General features: G+C 39.7%; 1 protein-coding gene across 1 annotated transcript in view; it reads right to left on the reverse strand.

The window, feature by feature from the left end:
- Positions 1-2536: 2536 nt before the first annotated feature.
- The window catches only part of PRR16 (proline rich 16), a 161012-nt gene continuing 146127 nt past the window's right edge, over positions 2537-17421 (reverse strand). The window contains exon 2 of the mRNA XM_081827200.1: positions 2537-3937. Within this exon, the coding sequence (XP_081683326.1) occupies positions 3182-3937 (756 nt within the window). The 3' untranslated portion in view covers positions 2537-3181. The remainder of the gene's footprint in view (positions 3938-17421) is intronic.

The raw sequence follows: 17421 nt of genomic DNA on the forward strand, positions 1-17421 counted from the left end.
GGGGGATGGAAGAGAACTTTGGTAAATTTTTATTTTCTTTTCGCCTTTCAGCAGACGAGATACAATAACCTCCCATCCCCCAAATGAGATCATTATTGTTTAGCAAGAGAAACCCTTTCCTTTTCCAATTTAATTAATAGATGCTACTTTAAAAAAAACAAACAACAACCCATGTTCTACCTTTCACTCTGAACGAATGTTGCCGTAAGCAGCATTACCCTTGGACATTTTGTAGGAACATTACCTTCCAGACAGGATGGAGGCTAACTCAGGGGTACACAGTCTGTGTGGGAATACAAGTCTTCAAATGCACACTGGGAAAAAGAACTGCCCTGAAGGGTTTGCAGAAAGCATATCTGCTTTGGGATCTTCGGGAAGAGCAACTATTTGCCACGTTTTATGATGATTTAATGGATGATGTGCAGAGCCTACACTAGAGAATTTAAATTTTGAAAGCCATGTTGGCTGATGACAGAAATGGCAAGACCACTTACGACACTTTTTAAGTTTATTATGATGTGTTAGTTGCTTTCCCTGTTTTACAAGTTTATATCTATTTAAAGACATAAGTTCTGGGGAATGTTTCCAAGTGATCCATTGGGGAAAAACAAAACAAAGCAAAACAAGCCCTATTGGCCCAATATATTCCAAACCTTAATGGAAGAAAAAAATGAAATAACGTAAGAAAAAAACATACTCAAAAGAAAGTCCCAACACTGATATAATCTAACATTTAATCCTGATTTAATAAACTGTAATAAGAAAAGTTCAATACCTCTTAACTCTTTCAGGCTGGGCTTTAACTTGGTCTTCTAGGCCAAAGGTTGCTTGTAAATGTGTTGAATGAGAACTGGTATTGCCATCTTGGCAAGTCAACAATCACACTTAAAAAGACGGTTGTTCACGGGGTACCTTTGTCTCTACTTCGAGAAAGAGAGATGAGTTTGAGCCCCTTAGGTTGTGGCCAAGGACCTGGCTCAATGTCCTTCTTCCATCAGCTTGAATTAGTCAGCTTATTCAACCCACTTCCTTGCAGTTACCTGCTCTGTGAGTGATTTGTGGTTGCTAGGAAGCTCTTACCTTGAGATCCAGACTGGCTCCCAGACATTGACAGGAGTCAAAATTTCAAATGAGAAGCTAATTATTAGGTCATGGTAACTGGCTGCAAAGGGAAGATGAGCTGAAGGGAGAAAGCTGTGTGTCTTCAAAGACTGTTTATAATACCATATGGTCTAACACTGGCTGCACATTTGAAAGAAAGTAATTACTAAAATCTAGAAAATGATGAAAGCTTGGGTTTGTTTATATCAAGTCTAAATGAAGGCATGAAAAAGTTAAGAATATATTAGTTTTGTATTTGGGAAGTCAATTTTGTGTTTACTTGGGTCAGATTTATTAAACATACTTATCACATGATTAATATATTTTAGATTATGGCTTTTCTTTATTATTGGTCTTACGTTCTGTAACTTTCTGGGAAAAAAAAAAGGGGGGGGATTTACTGTGCTTGCATTATCTTCATGGCCAACACACACAGGAACGAAAATCATGCTGAGTAAATTTGTAACATGACATCCTCTATTTTTTCACTCATTTAATTGTTCTTTCAAAAAGTCATGCCTATTTTCTTTCTGTCATTCTGTATGTTATCATCTTTTAATAGGAAGTTGTTGGAAAACAGTATTCCAGGTTACCATCATATGGCTTGAAAAAGGCAACAGAGAAATGACTACACCTCCCTGTAGCAACAAAAATTAAAGTTTTGAGATCAAAAGCCAAATAGCTCAAAAAATTATAGTATTTTTTTATTAAGCTGCTATTATAACCAATTTTCACCACAGATAATTCCCTCTCCTCTTGCCACTTAAAGGACAACTTTTGTTCAGGTATGCACCTGTCATCATGATTCTAGGACAGATGAACTCATTTCCAGTTCCAGAGCAAAATATCCACTCAGTCCAAATCACAGTAGTTGGGAAGTGAACTTGATCCATGGGTGGGTAAGTGACATAAGCTGGCAAGTTAGCCTTAAGAGAAGGACCTTTGTAAGATGTCAGGAGGAAAGGATTTCTTCTCTTCCTTCTATAAAATAACAAAGACCACTGACATATTTCAACTCTGAGGGAAAAGAGCATTAAGGCTGATACTAAAAACATCCTATTCCAGAAGCATCTTTATTTTCCGCTATGATTCTCTTATAAATAGGAATTCCCTTGGGGAGGCAGAGAACTTGCTGATGAAGGAGGCAAATCATCCCACTGCTTCAATGTCCTGGTTTATGGTGTGTCCGGGAGGGATGCTGTGTGTGAGGAGGATCTAAAGGGCTTGGCCATGTATTGGGTCAATGAGACCTTCAACATGCGGTCTTAGGGGTACCACAAGACATAATATGAAGATGTGCAAGTACTACTTATGACCTGATAATGATACTTAATCTAGAAAATGCTGCCCTATCCTCACTGTAACCTTTTCCAAACTCTTTCAGAGTAGCTACCCATTTTGATGAATATCAACACAGGATTCAATGAACCACTGCTTTGTTTTTGCTCTGAGGAACGTGTGCTTTTGCCATTAGGTACTGTTGTTTATTGACATATGATATTTCCACAGACAAAAATCTTTCATTACAGATACAGCGGAACGTATAATCATAATTGTATAGTATAGAAAATAAAACTTTTTGGTATTGTTCTCAGCATTTCACAATGTAAAACTAGTGACAAACATCTTTAGAAAAAATAATAAAATAGTCCTTCGGTATTAAAATTTCTTCCTAAAAAGCATCTGGTCAAAGGTAGGAGGATGACATGTTATTAATGCATAGATGAGTTAGGCATGAATAAAATGAAACTAATCCCATCTCTGAGAGTAAATCAAACCATTTGAAATCTACAGGTCACCGTTTATCATAGGTCGGTTGAAAGAAACAATAAGCGCAGCTTTTTCATGGTTCTGTGGTTTCCGACGATGCAACCGTTTAAACACCGTATACCCGGGATATAAACAACATACTGCATACTTACCAGGTGGTTTTTATGCCACTTTGCTGAATGCAGGATTAATATATTTGGGCTTTTTATTGCTTGAGTAGAAAGTGCTCATTACTTATTATTTTATGTTTATAGTATAGAAATTAAAATAAAAAAACAACAAAACAAAAAGGTTTTGGAAATGGCATACATCACACTGTTGTAGTGGTTGATTTCCTCAAGATTGTCTTCTGTGGTTTTGGTGCAGTGGGAGGAGGCACAGTTGCAGGTCTGAGAGGGGGGAAACTGTGACTGTGGCTTATTCCCAGGCCCCCGTTTTCCAGTGGAAAAGGAGGGAGGTGGGGTGGAGGAGGGAGGGGGGGGCCTGGGTGAGGAAGCTTTTCCGGTGGGTGGACAGGTTCGCCGTGTAAATGGACATCCCTGTTTTTTATGTTATACCGGGTGTCACAGTCGGGACAGTAGCCATGGTACTGCACTTTTTCATTAAACCGAACTCGTTCCCGAGGCCCTGCCTGGGGGCACCTGTCTTTTTCAGGTCTGTGCTTCAGAGGCCGCCCGGGAGCCTTGTCCAAGGTACTGGCGGGGATGCAGCAGAGGTCTCCATTTGGAATTTTGTTGGGTGCCCCAGGGAAGCCTCCGTTTCGCAGGAGGGTGCCATTCGTCTTCACGGGATTGACCGTCGGCGCCCCTCTCCGGGGGTCTTCACACTTCACAGGGGTCAACCGCGGGGGAGGCGGCGGAGGGTTTGGCTTTCTCAGGACGGTGAGGATAGCAGACGGGTGTGCGGGGGGCTTGATGAGGGGTGCGTGGGCCTGCACTTTGATCTTCTCGATGCTGGAGGCCGTTGTGCCGCTGGAGCTACTATTCAGGGTGTCCGTTTTGGAGCTGTCGGTCATCTCATCCTCCAGCTGCAGGTCGGAGGTCAGGGTATCAATCTGGTCAACCACCTGGTGGAAAGGACAAGGTAACTGTGTTGAGCAATGACCCAAAGCTTTCAAACAGACGAGAAACAACGTCTCCCGGTCAAGCTGGAATTCTGCTCGGGGAGCCTTAACTCCTACTACGTGGTCGATTCCGTGGCTGGGTAATGTTTTCATTCAATGCACTGACAGAACAGCCTCCAGAGGCGTGTCGACTGTCTGATAACCTAATGATTTCACGTACCTAGAACATAATACACGATTTATAGATACATTCTATTCCTGGCTCTGCTGAACCCACCAAACATAGGACCCTGATGCAGAAACACAACTGATTTTTTAAAACAAGAGGCGGCGGCGACTTTCCCTCAGCTCAGCCTGGTGAAAGCTACAGGAGAACACGAACAATGAGAAAAGCCAGATACTCTGCAAAACCCTAACTTTTCTTGAGATGATCAGAGAACTGAGAATCACAAGGACACCCACTGAACTGAGCTGCGAAAAAGTCTCCTCTGAGGATAGAAAGGACACATAGACTGCTGCATCTCTGGCAAACCGTAGGGAACTGACAGCCTCCGCCAAAGTAAGGAAAGGAAACATCTAGAACTTAATGAATAATTAAAGGTGGAATACGTGCTATCGTGACAATTTAGAGTCCCCAGGAGCCTAGACACAACGCTGTCAATCCTTACTCATGTCTCTGTTCCACGGGCCTCTCGTGCGGGGGGCTGAGGGAGGGCAGAGAATGGAATGAATGAGTCCCCCTGCCCCCTGGGCACACAGGCATAAAACCCCAGTGACTTCCCAGATCTTCATCCCTTATAAAACCCAACACTTAAGCATTAAGGGAATGGCAACTGTCCCTGCTCCTGAGAAAGGGGAGAAGCAGCGGCTGTCTGACTTTGGGGAAAGGGGCAGAGAATTCTCTTGGCCCCAAAGAACTTGCACTGCAGATGTCTGCCATCACTTGGGGGAGGGATCCAAGTTCACAGCATCTCAAAACCTGCCTCAGACACCAAGCAGAGGCAGGGAATCCAACGTGGCTGGCAGAACCATCAGACGGTAATGTAGGTCCGACCCAAGTGAAGGAGAATGGATGTGAAGGAGGAGGATGGGACCGAGGAGTCAGGGTGCTAGAGCCACTGATGGAAGGAACCTGGGACAGAGGGTCTCTGTCCTGTTCAGGCATTGTCTGGAGGCAGCTTGCAGGAAGGAAGCACAGCATTTGCTGGATATCAGAACACGGTCATTCACCCTCCCTCAAGGTCCAAGAGATCTTGGAGACCATTCTCATGGTTGCCATAAATGCACAATTACCCATACATGAAGATGGAAAGGTTATGGATCACTTTTAAAATAGTTTATTTACATACAGTCTTTTCATTTCACGTTTCCATAGGCAGATGTGTCTCTCTTTCTTCAGGCCTAAGTGTGTTGACTGTGAAGCTGGCTCTTTGACACATGGTGGCAGAATTGGGCTCAAAATGAAAACATAAGCATCCAGAACGTAGGGAGGATGTAGAGATTCTACTTCTTCCTCATGAGGGTCTTAAGTGATTGCTTCTTGCTACTGTCACCAGAGCTCAGACTTCTATTTTAGATCCTAAATATATATCAAACCCACTTCTCTGCATTTTCATTTCTTTGGTCCTCCTCTGAGTCACCACTATTTATCATACGGGACCCCCAAAGTCACCTTGCTCCCTCTTTCAATTCTGTCGTGTCAGTGATTTTTTTAAAACAGAAATGTGCTCTTGGCCTCGACTCCCTGCTCAAAACCTTTCAATGCCTTGTTCATTTCTCCTGTGATAAAGATAAATTCTTAATACTATCTCCAAGGTCTTGTATAGTTTCCCTCAGTGTTGTGCTCATATATGTTTAAAACTGGTTTTTAGAGGTGTAAGGGAGTTTTGATTTGAAAAAGGTTGCCAATTTTTTTTGGTGTAAATTCCCACTGTGATCAATTTCAAGTTAGTCAATGTGACATCACTGCATGTGAAGTTGGGAGGAAATAGTCACTGACAGGAGTAGAAAATGCTTCTACAGGCCAACAGAATGGGCAAAAATAAACTCAGGGGCACAAATAATAGTAAAATGTAGTGAAATAATTAAGAATTACTAAGAACAATTAGAAAGCCTTTGTATTTAATGTAATTTATTTAATATGAGTTTATATATAGATACATTTTTAAATTTTATTTTATTTAAATTCAATTAACATATAGTGTCTTATTAGTTTCAGAAGTAGAGTTCAGTGATTCTATATTTTGGTTTTAATAATGGTTATTTAGCAGCTGGCACACACAAAATTTCTGAAAATAGAACAATTGGCCCTTTTTAGCCAGTACTAGTCAGCACATCACTGTCTCTCCTCAAATGACTCTCCATCCTCAACTCTAATAAATTTCCCTTTTCTTTTCTGTTCTCAAATCTCCTGGGTCTTCTTAAAGACCCTCATAACTGTCAGTCTATTTCCTGCCATAGGACATTTGCACATATGAATTTTTCTTTTTGATATGCTCTGACCTCCCCTCTTTGTCGACTTAAAATCTTAGCTCAGGAGTCCCTCATGATGTCAGCCTTCCCTGTCCTACTGCAGTTTCCCATGTGGGTCATGTGAATTTGTTAAATATTCACAAGGAACTTTATTTCTTTCACTCAAAGCATTCACATACTTTTTGATTGTTTAGTTAGCAGTAGGAGTCCCAGAATAGTCTTTCCTCTCTAGACTCTAATTTCAGTAAGATCAGAGACCAGGTTTGTTCTTACTACTGTGACCTAAAGTCCTAAGGTAGTGAATGACACTCAAAAGGGGCTCAATAAATACTTGCTAAATAAATACACTGAAGGTTATTTCTTTAGTTTAAGAGTGAACAAAAAGCATGTTCTTTCTCCTTTGAGTTTTGGAGTTGTTACTTTTAAGTCACATCTGCTTAGTTATTCTAGAATAAAATGGGGGGAAAGGGATTTATCCAGAAATGATCCAGAGCTGGTGGCACATTCAGCAGCTCTAGCCCAGACATCTCAGAAATTAAAGTGGAGGACGTGGGAAGAATGTGAGAGATAGGGGGACAGTCCAGGCTCACAGTTACGGTGCACGATATAACCTGGACTCTTTACCCTGAGCCTTCTAGCGCATTAAGTATCTGCAGGGAAGGAGAGAAAGCTGGTCCACCCTGAAGGGAGGGAGGCTGCTAGTCAGAGATGAATCAGTATTGTCGGGGCCTCTCATATAGTTCTGCAGCTGCTGGCTGGTTTTAGTCTCCACGTTGTTGTTTCCTGCCTATTAATGACAACAGAATGAAAAACTAAAACAGAAAAATACAGCTGACCCTTGCACAACACAAGGCTCAGGGGTACTGTTTCTACTGTGCAGTCAGAGATATGCATTTGTTGGACCCCGAAAACTTAACCACTAATAGCCGACTGTTGACTTGGAAGCCTCACTGATAACAAAGAGTTGATTAACAGCTCTTGTGTATGCTATAAGCGTTATCTACTGCCGTAGATACTGAGTAGTACTCTTCCCACAAAGTAAACCAAAGAAAATGTTATCAAGGAAATCATAAGGAAGAGAAAGTACCTTACGGTCTTGCATTGATTGAAAAAAAATCTGCACATAAGTAGACCACCAGGGTTCAAACGTGGGGACTTTAAAGGTCAACTGCACTGTCCTTGTGGAGCGGGGAATCTAGGGGAAGGACCTGGCATGAATTAGATACTCAAACAAATAAGTGTAAAAGTACTACTTTTCCAGGAGCTCTGAATGACAGACTGAGATACTGTAAGAGGGGAATAAAAACGCCCCATCAGAAAAGTCAGTGAAACCCCGCTGAAGGATGAGCAGCTGTTAAATGGTAGGAAAGGAAGGATTCCAGAAGGCCACTCAGGAAAGGGCCTGATAAAGGTCCTCTGACAGAAGAGAGGGCCTGAGCATGAACCATATAAAGAAGACTCTAGGCTGAAGGGCACCTGAGAGGTGAGGCTGGAGAGTCCACCGGCAGCCAGGCTCTGAGAGTCCCTGCTAAGTGCTGATCAAGTACCACGTAATTTTAAAGAGTTCCAGAAGAGAGAGAAGCACTGTTCAAAGAGATGAAGAATTGCTATTTTTCAGAATGGAAGCATCATCTAATGAGAGAAGTACACAGAGCTCCAAACAGGAAAATATAAACAAACCCACACCCAGACATACCGCCATGAGAACACAGAACATGGAAAAGTATAGATGCCCAAAAGGTACCAAAACGGCATATTAATGATTTTGTATTAAAGCTACTTGGGGCCCAGCTGGTGCAAGGACACTCAGACCCTCCTGTGTCCACTGGAAAGCAAGAAATAAATCTTTGTATGAAAAGTACCCTTGCTGTACCAAGGAATAAAAAGGCATCCTTATCACCAGAGATAGGAATTTTAAAACAAGAAAACTATACAAACCTTGTTACATTTAAAAAAAATATATTTTATTTATTTGAGAGAGAGAGAGAGACAGAGATAGTGAGACAGAGCACGAGAGTGGAGGAGAGGGAGAAGCAGGCTCCCCGCCGAGCAGGGAGCCCAATGCAGGACTCGATCCCAGGACCCTGGGATCATGACCTGAGCCGAAGGCAGACGCTTAACTGACTGAGCCACCCAAGCGCTTTTTTACTCATCTACTACCTTAGCCCAAATTCTGCTTAGAATTCCTTACCAGTTAAAGCTCCCAAGCCTCTGTTTTCTTTATCCTGTCAATTCCTCACTAATTTATTTTCTCTTTGTCTAAAATGGATAAAAACTGCCTGCCTTGGTCATTTGTTTGGGTCTCAGTTTCATTACTGGACCTCCATGCACACATAATAAAACCTTGGTTTTTTTCTCCTGTTAATCTGTCCCACGTCAATTTAATTCCTCAACCAGCTAGAAGAACCCTGGAGGAAAGGAGGAAATGTCTCCTTCTCCTACAAAAGTAATGATAGAAGTTTTACAACAATAAAACAAGGGGCACCAAGTATGTATTGAGTAGCAAAAATTAGGCTGACAGGTTTTCAAACAAGCAACAGAAGTCTGAAGAAAATTTAGGAATATGGTTCATAATAAAAGAAAGTAATTGGAAATATAGTTGAATTCTTCTGTAAACGTGAGGGTGAAATCAACATTGTCAGATATAAAGACTGGGAGAGTGTACTTTTTACAGCTCAGTGTTGAAAGTACCGATAAATGACAATTCAGAAAGAGTTAAAAAAAAAAAAAACAGAAGAAAGGGCTAGCATACAAGAAGCATAGATGAGCAAAGAAATTATAAAATAATAAAAATGTGCATTGATTACAAAACAATAATGTACTAATGACTAATTGGGGAGATTAGAAAAATGTGAAAGTAAAATACTAGGAAAAATGACATGTCTGAATTGGGAAACAATCAGAGTTAAAACATTTTAAGGTCACTGTATTTTTGTGTGTGTAAGCAATCAGTAGTGATGTGATACTGATTATGACTCATTAAGTCAAGAATGCATATGAAATATTTTAGGGCCACTACTGAATTAATTAATAGACAAACTTATAATTTCCAAAATAATATAAAGTTTAAAAAGTGACTAAGAAAAATTTGGCAACTTTTAAATTTTAAAAAGGCAGAAAATAAGAAAACTAGACAAAAAAAAAGAGCATAGTAAACAGAAAAGAAACTGAATAAGATAGAAAAAAATTCCAAATACATTAGCAATCATAACAAACATAGATTACAATCATTTATTCAAAAAAGGACACTGAAACATTGACATAAACTGACACAGACAAGATATACTGGGCAAACAGCTTAATGAAATCTGATGCAGCTCCCTAAACACTGAGCAAAAAACTTAACCTAAATTTTTCTTCATCGAAACAGTTTTCTATCAATACCAATTTAGGCAAAAAAAATGGCTGAAACAGAGGCGCCTGGGTGGCTCTGTTGGTTAAGCATCTGCCTTCAGCTCAGGTCATGATCCCAGGGTTCTGGGATCGAGTCCCACATCGGGCTCCCTGCTCAGCGGGGAGTCTGCTTCTCCCTCTGCTTACTGCTCCCCCTGCTTGTGCTCTCTCTCTCGCTCGCATGCTCTCACTCTCTCTCAAAAATCTTTAAAAAAATGAATGAAACAAAATTTAGAGCTTACGTACACACACACGAAAAATCGGAAAAATGTTGTAAAAAAGTAATTGACACAAGCAGAATGCCTAATTTCCACTCAATCTCACGGGTAATCAAGGGAGGGCCAACTGAAGACAGATGCAATAGCATTTCATTGTCAATAGTGATTCAAAACAAAACAGTCAGATAATTCCAGTTGATGATGATGATGCGGATAAATGGGAACTCTGTACATTGCTAATGCCAATATAAATTCAGTCCATTAGAAAATTTTTGACAATGCCCTATAAAGTGGACAATGTACATACCCTACGGTATGGGTATTTTAGCAACAAAGCCTACCCTACTCTAGAGAAACTCGAACGGATGTGCACAGGGTTTAAAAAGCATAGGAATGTTCCTTGCAGGTTGTTTGTTTTCTCATAGCAAATAACTAGAAACAACCTACATATCTGTTAGTAAGTGCTTAGGTAAGCAGATATAAAGTAGTTCAAAGGAAGTAACTAGACCTACATGCATCAGTAGGGATAAATCCTAAAGACCTAACGCTGAATGTAACGAAGTTAAAACACGTATACTCAGTGTGTCTGTATTGTTTATAGAGAGAAACAAGGGTAGTTTAGTTTACAAAATGTGAAAATAAATAATACACATCAAATTTAGACAAGGAGGAAGGGGGGTGGGTGTGGAGAGGCCACAGCCATAATAAAGCTAAAATACTTTATTTCTTTTAAAACTTGATGCAAAGTAATTAGGATAAAGGGTTAACTTTTGTTAATCTGGGTTACAGTTGTTACATTAGCTTATTTATTTTGTCATGTGTGAAACATTTTATAACTTGAAAATAAAATATTTAACACTAGTTAAATAAAGCTAGAAAAAAAGAAAAGAAGTAATTCTTAAGCTGCCATGTGGAGAACATACTGAAAGGCGCTGAAGTTTATTTACTTGGCTAGTTAGATTCTATTGCAGCCAAGTGAGAGATGAATAAATTAGCCAGACAAGGAATACACTGCTGTGTCCTTGTAATTACACTTCAGTGTTTGGCTGAAACTCTTTCAAAGTATCATATTGCAACTAAAGGAATCATAACCACAGGCATGATGGGATTAAACCGAAAACAAAATGAAAGAAAGTAGGACTGGAGGGACGGACTGTTTGCAGATATTTGGAGGTGAGAAGAAGTGTGACATTAATCATAAGTCTGAGAACATGCACACCTAACATTAGACACAAGGGAGAAATGTATCTCTCGAATATGAAACTGAGCCATCTATCTAATTGTAGCTGCTCACGTTTAGAGAAGAATCTGCTAATGGAATGGAAACAGAGAGATTTAAAGAAAGGACAATGACAGGTGATGTGTTTGATGATTTTCAGAGGTTTTTGTTAGAATCACATACAAGGAAGCTGTGGATCAATTGTGGAATAATTAAGAATAATGATAATTGTGATTTAGGAATCACACGAGCTCCAGGTTTTCATACCTGGGGAATATCCCTAAATATTTTCATAAAAGAGAAGCAGATTCAGCAGAAATTAAGTGGTTATATGATCTAAGCTATTCGTAAAAATTCAAAATTCATTTACATTAATTCTATAAATATTAAGCTATAAAGAATAAAAATAGAGACACTGTAGGGTTATTATTAGAGTGAAAGTCAGGACAAACAGACTTACCTAAAATTAAAAAAAAATTAAGAGCTTTTTGTCCCATGTTCTCATGTGGCTATGTCCTTTTATTATTACAATTGCCTTAATATATTGGAATTATCTATTTATATGTGTTCCCCTCAGACCACAAGCATGGATTTCCACTTTAGTTTCCCTGGCAGAAAGCAGTGATTCCAAGAGTAGATGCTCTAATAATAGGCTGAAAGAGAGAGGTGGACAAAAGTAGACTCTGAGAGAAAGGACAGGTCTTGACCTCACTTCCATCCCTCCCCAGCTTTTCCAACTTGGGTCTGATTTTCAAAGTCTTCACACTCACCAATTCCAGATGGTTCAGAAAGGCACAAAGGAATGGATGAAGCAGAGAAAAGGAAGCTGGAAATAAGGCATGGGTGACACCCGGTAAGCTCTCTTCCTATGTTCTTGACTCTTCGAGCCTAGCTCCACGGCATGAGAGAGAGAACATTTCGATCACTCTCCAAAACAGTGAAGCTAGTTTAAGTGTATATTTATCTTTAATTATTTGTCTATATCGATAGCTGTAGATGTATTTGGAATATTCCTAAATCCTGCTGCTCTTGTTTAAATAAAAACCACACAATATGTAGTTCAATTGCCTTAAAAACAAAGAAAATGCTCTCTCAATTTGGGGGAATCTTCCTCTAGGATCTCCTCAGTAATAATTCACAACTAAAAAATTGCAGTTCCAAACTTAATGGAAGGAGAGAAAGAATTTAACCCCGATTTAAATCTGTATAAGAAAGTTTATGAAATCTTCTAAGGTCTTTAATATTGATTTATCAGAACAACCACCTTTTGAATATGTGGCATTAGCTGCAAAGATCTAAAAAGAGAAATGAATGGGAGCCATAGGAACTTCTCCCATGAGAAAGAGGCAGCTGAAAACATTCCCTCCCCATAGCTCTTAGACCATGGTCAGGGGCTGAGCCCAGATGCAGGCAGACCCAAGAGCTCTGTCTAGCAGAGACACGGAATACAGGACAGCAACCAGCAGACCCAGTCAGATAATCCCTGGAAGAGATGAAACAGAGTGGAGTGGAGTCACCAATGGGGTCTTCCAGCATGAGGACAAGTGGTCAATATCCTTGGCTTTCTATTCACAACTCACACACTTTATTTTTATTTTGGATATTATACCAAATTTTAAAGACCCAACTTATATTTATCTATGTGCCTATTACTTATGCTACTGACCTATTGATAGGATTAAAATAAGTAGTTCATCCTAGAGCATACAACTCTGTGTCCCATTGCTAGATCACAGTATTTGTTAGATACTGCATCTGAATGACTATGTACAAATAATTCTTGTAATCATTTTGTGAATGCGCTGTGTTAGAACAATTTAATATGCGGAAACACTGAAATCATCCCACAATTTGGTTAACTCTGCTTTGGCATTTACTTATCTTAAAAAAAAAAAATCTATGAGAACTTAAAAAAAAAAAAAACCCAAAAAGCCAGGAGTGACTCAGGCTTCCCTTGATTTTTGAAAAGCCCCAAGGACCTGTCTGGAAGAGAGTTGCTCAGGTGGTAAACACTAAATGCTTGCTTCCCAAGAGACGACTAGAATAGTCTTGGGTTCTTAAAGCTGTCTCTGGATTTCTACAGCAACTATTACATCCTTAACATTACATCCTTAACTAGTCTCTACATTATTTCGTAAAGACTAGTTCCACAATACCTCAAACACCATACTGATATTGTTGTATTAGCTCATGCTTATGTATTCTCCTTGTCCTTGGTGCATCTGACAGAGCATACAGTGCAGGTGCTGGAAGTCATGTAGGGCAGATAACACAGGACCTTGAAGTTGCTGGAGACTCAAGCTCTGTCTAGCTTTCTGCTCTGCTGTCTCAAGTGTGTGACCTACATTTTCATGTCCAACTTCAGAGCTGGACTTCTAGTGGTCACATGAGCATTTCAAGGGGAAGAACAGAAAAGGTGAGCGAAGGCATAACTACTGCTGTTTAAAGAGATGTTTCAGGAGTAATGCATTTGATTTGCTTACATTTCACCAGCCAAAATTAAGTTTCCTAGAGTCAAGGAGGCTGGGGAATGGAGGCTTTTATCTGGGGTTCAATGTGCCCAGTGAAAAGCAATGATTCGATAGAATAAAAAGGGACGAAGTCTATTTCAGGCCAAATAGCATCCTCTGAAACAGAGACTAAAACACACACACACACACACACACACACACACACCACAAACAAAAAATCATATATATCTAATCATTCTTGTTCAGAAGTACATGGGGAGGATAAACTTCCTTAAAAATGTTTAATTTTTTGAAACATTTTTAGGTACCGGGCTTGATCTCATGACCGGTGAGATCATGACCTGAGCCAAAACCAAGAGCTGGAGGCTTAACTGACTGAGCCACCCAGGCGTTCCTTTTGAAACTTTTGCACAGTGCACGGTATATTTTGGGGAGGTATTGTGTTGTTTGCTTTTGTAATATACATAAAAGTGGCAATTGATACCCTGTTCTCTGGAAGCCACCAAGATTAAAAAGAAAAACAAACAACACCATCATTCATGTCAAGCCTCATCAACAGAAAAGCAAGATAAAGCTTTAATGCAATCTGTCTTATTTTCTGTGTGTTCAACTGGGTTTGACAAATATTTCTTGTGCAAATACTATTCATCTGTTATTATATGAGACAGTGAGGATTACGAAAAATGTTTCTAATTTAATAGGGACTGATCATACGTACTTAGTGTCTTCCTCTCTAAATCATAGTTAAATGAGAGTAAAGGGGAACAACAGTAATAAATTCAGAAAATTTTCTCAAAGTGGGGTATACACGGATCAGAGATTTTTATAAATACAGGGATGAATTAATAAAAAGGTGGAAAAAGCACTGATGGAATCCCAGAGGAATTCCAAACCTGAAAGTGGGATATTGAGAGGGTGGGAGTGAGAAGTAATGTAAAAATTAGAGTGTGAAGTTGCTGAGTGACTGTAATTCACAATGGAAAACACTGTGTCAAATGCTCTCATGTTCTTTGAAGGGCAGCAAGATTAATAGCACAGCAATAGCTCATACTGGGAAAAGCTGAGATTCTAGCTATAAGGAAATTGAACAATGTTTCTGGATAAGTAGAAGGCTGAGTATAGTCAGTAACTCCAACAAAATTTTTCTCCTTTACTTTTCGATTGGGAAAGCTGTGGAAATGGGGTAAGAACAGCTAGTTTCTCACTGTCCAGATACACTAAGTTAGTGCCTGCCCCTCTGACATATTCAGAACCTTCAATCAGCACTGTGCCTTGTCCTATATATGGGAAAGACTATACAACATCTATATAATATAAATATATGCCTGAGGATCAAAAGATCATTGAGGGTAAACAATAGCACAAAATAGAAAAGCCAGGATGAATGTACAGATCAATAGTGAAGATGAAGCTGCCATTATTAGTGAACCAAAGAGAACTTTGCAATGAATCTAATTAATGTATTACAGAGGTTTGAGAATGTCTTGTAGCTATAAAATAAGAATGCACAGCTATTTTTTAAAAAAGTAGCAGATGTCAGAGAAATATTTGGAATATAAAACACAATTACTAAATTAAAAATATTAATAGAAAGGCTGGAAGATACAATCTAAGAAATATTCCCAACCATAAAGCAAGAATTTTTTTTTTTTTTAAGGAAAATACAAGAAAAAAATTCCAGGGATGCCTGGGTGGCTCAGTCGGTTAAGCAGTCGGTTAAGCCTCAGTCGGTTAAGCAGCTGCCTTCGGCTCAGGTTATGATCCCAGGGTCCTGGGATCGAGTCCCACATCGGGCTCCTTGCTCGGTGGGGAGCCTGCTTCTCCCTCTGCCTGCCTCTCCCCTTGCTTGTGTTCTGTCTCTCTCTCTGACAAATAAATAAAATCTTAAAAAAAAAAAAAGAAAAAAATTCCAACTATGATTTGGAGAGCAAGAAAATCAATCCTGCAGCTCCAGCTGATTGAGGAGTTCCAGAAAAAGGGGGAAAAATGTAGGACAGCAATGTTCAAAGAAATAATAAAAGAAAAAATTTCATAGTTGACAATACAAAGGGGGCTTCAGATGGAAAGCACCATCTGAGGGCTAATCAGGATGAATGAAAACAAAGTCAATCACCTACCAAACAAACCCAGGGCACCCAGAAAGAAATGAAAATCAAATAATCATCACAGTTTCTTCAGGATGAATGGACGATGAAAAACATTTTTACCAGTAACTTCAACGGTTCTGGCTAAAGTAATTTCAATCCCATTTCTACACTTGGCTAAATTAATATCTCAGTGAAGTGAAAATTAAAATATTTTTAGATATTAGGGACCAGGACAGTGTATATCCCTTGTATCTGTTCTTCGAAAGTGAAGGACATACTGTAACACAGTAAAATGGAATCTGAGAAAGGAAGAATTAGAGCCAAGAAACATTGTAACACAGAAGTGTGAAAGCAAATGAAAGAACATAAGAATAACACCTGTATCACAGACCTAAAAAGCAATTATCCTTTTTTTCTTAAAGATTTATTTATTTATTTTAAGGTGGGGAGGAGAGGGAGGGAGAGAGAGAATCTTAAGCAGACTCTGCATGGAGCGTGGAACCCGACCTGGCACTGAATCCCACAACCCTGAGACCAAGAGTCCGCGGCTTAAAAGACTCCGCCACCCAGGTGCCCCTAAAAAGCAATTATTCTGAATTAACACGGGGAATCAGAAAGCTCCAAGAAAAAATAATAATGAATTCCACTGAACAGGTCATATAATTGGAAATCTGTAACACAGCAGTGAAATGGGAAGAAGTACACTCTTGGCAGTGTGGTCAATAACAATGGTGTGCAAGAAGAGAATTCATTTGTATCTTCAAGTGAATTCCCTTCTGGGAGGTTCAAGTTTAGAAACACATGTTTAAATTCATTTCATTCTATTTTTACTATTGAGATATTGGTTATTGATGGAGGTCTTCAACATATGGAAAAAACAAAATATTAATTCTTCATCTTCCATAAAGATGCGTCAAATGACATGAGTTGAAGTTAAAAAAAAAAGGGTTCAAGCATATTAACTTAGATAGCTGACTACTTAGAAAATAGAGATAAGTAAGGGCATCTGGGTGGCTTAGTCATTTAAGTGTCCCACTCTTGATTTCAGCTCACATCATGATCTCAGGGTCATGAGATTGAGCCCTGTGTGGAGCCCTGAATCAGGCTCTACAATCTGAGGAATATGCTTGAGATTCTCTCTCTCCCTCCCCTCTGCCCCCTCCCCGCTTGCACACACACACATCTTCTCTCTCTCCCAAATAAATAAGTAAATAAAATCTTCAAAAAAAGAAAAGAAAAGAAAAGAATGACAAGTAGCTAAGAGGAATATGTCTTGGGAAAGGACTAGATGCTGGACAGAGTTGATAAAGAAGGAAGGGCCACCTGGGTGCCTCAGTTGGTGAAGCGCCTGAGATCTCAGCTCAGGTCTTAATCTCAGGGTACTGAGTTCAAGCCAGGAGTTGGATTCTGTGCTGGGTGTAGAGCCTAGTTTTTTTTTTTTTTTTTTTAAAGATTTTATTTATTTATTTGAGACAGAGAGAATGAGAGACAGAGAGCATGAGAGGGAGGAGGGTCAGAGGGAGAAGCAGACTCCCTGCCGAGCAGGGAGCCCGATGCGGGACTCGATCCCGGGACTCCAGGATCATGACCTGAGCCGAAGGCAGTCGCTTAACCAACTGAGCCACCC

Source organism: Leptonychotes weddellii, chromosome 7 (genome assembly GCF_054177405.1).
Source record: "Leptonychotes weddellii isolate Sample4059 chromosome 7, ASM5417740v2, whole genome shotgun sequence".
In the NCBI taxonomy this organism is placed as follows: Eukaryota; Metazoa; Chordata; class Mammalia; order Carnivora; family Phocidae; genus Leptonychotes; species Leptonychotes weddellii.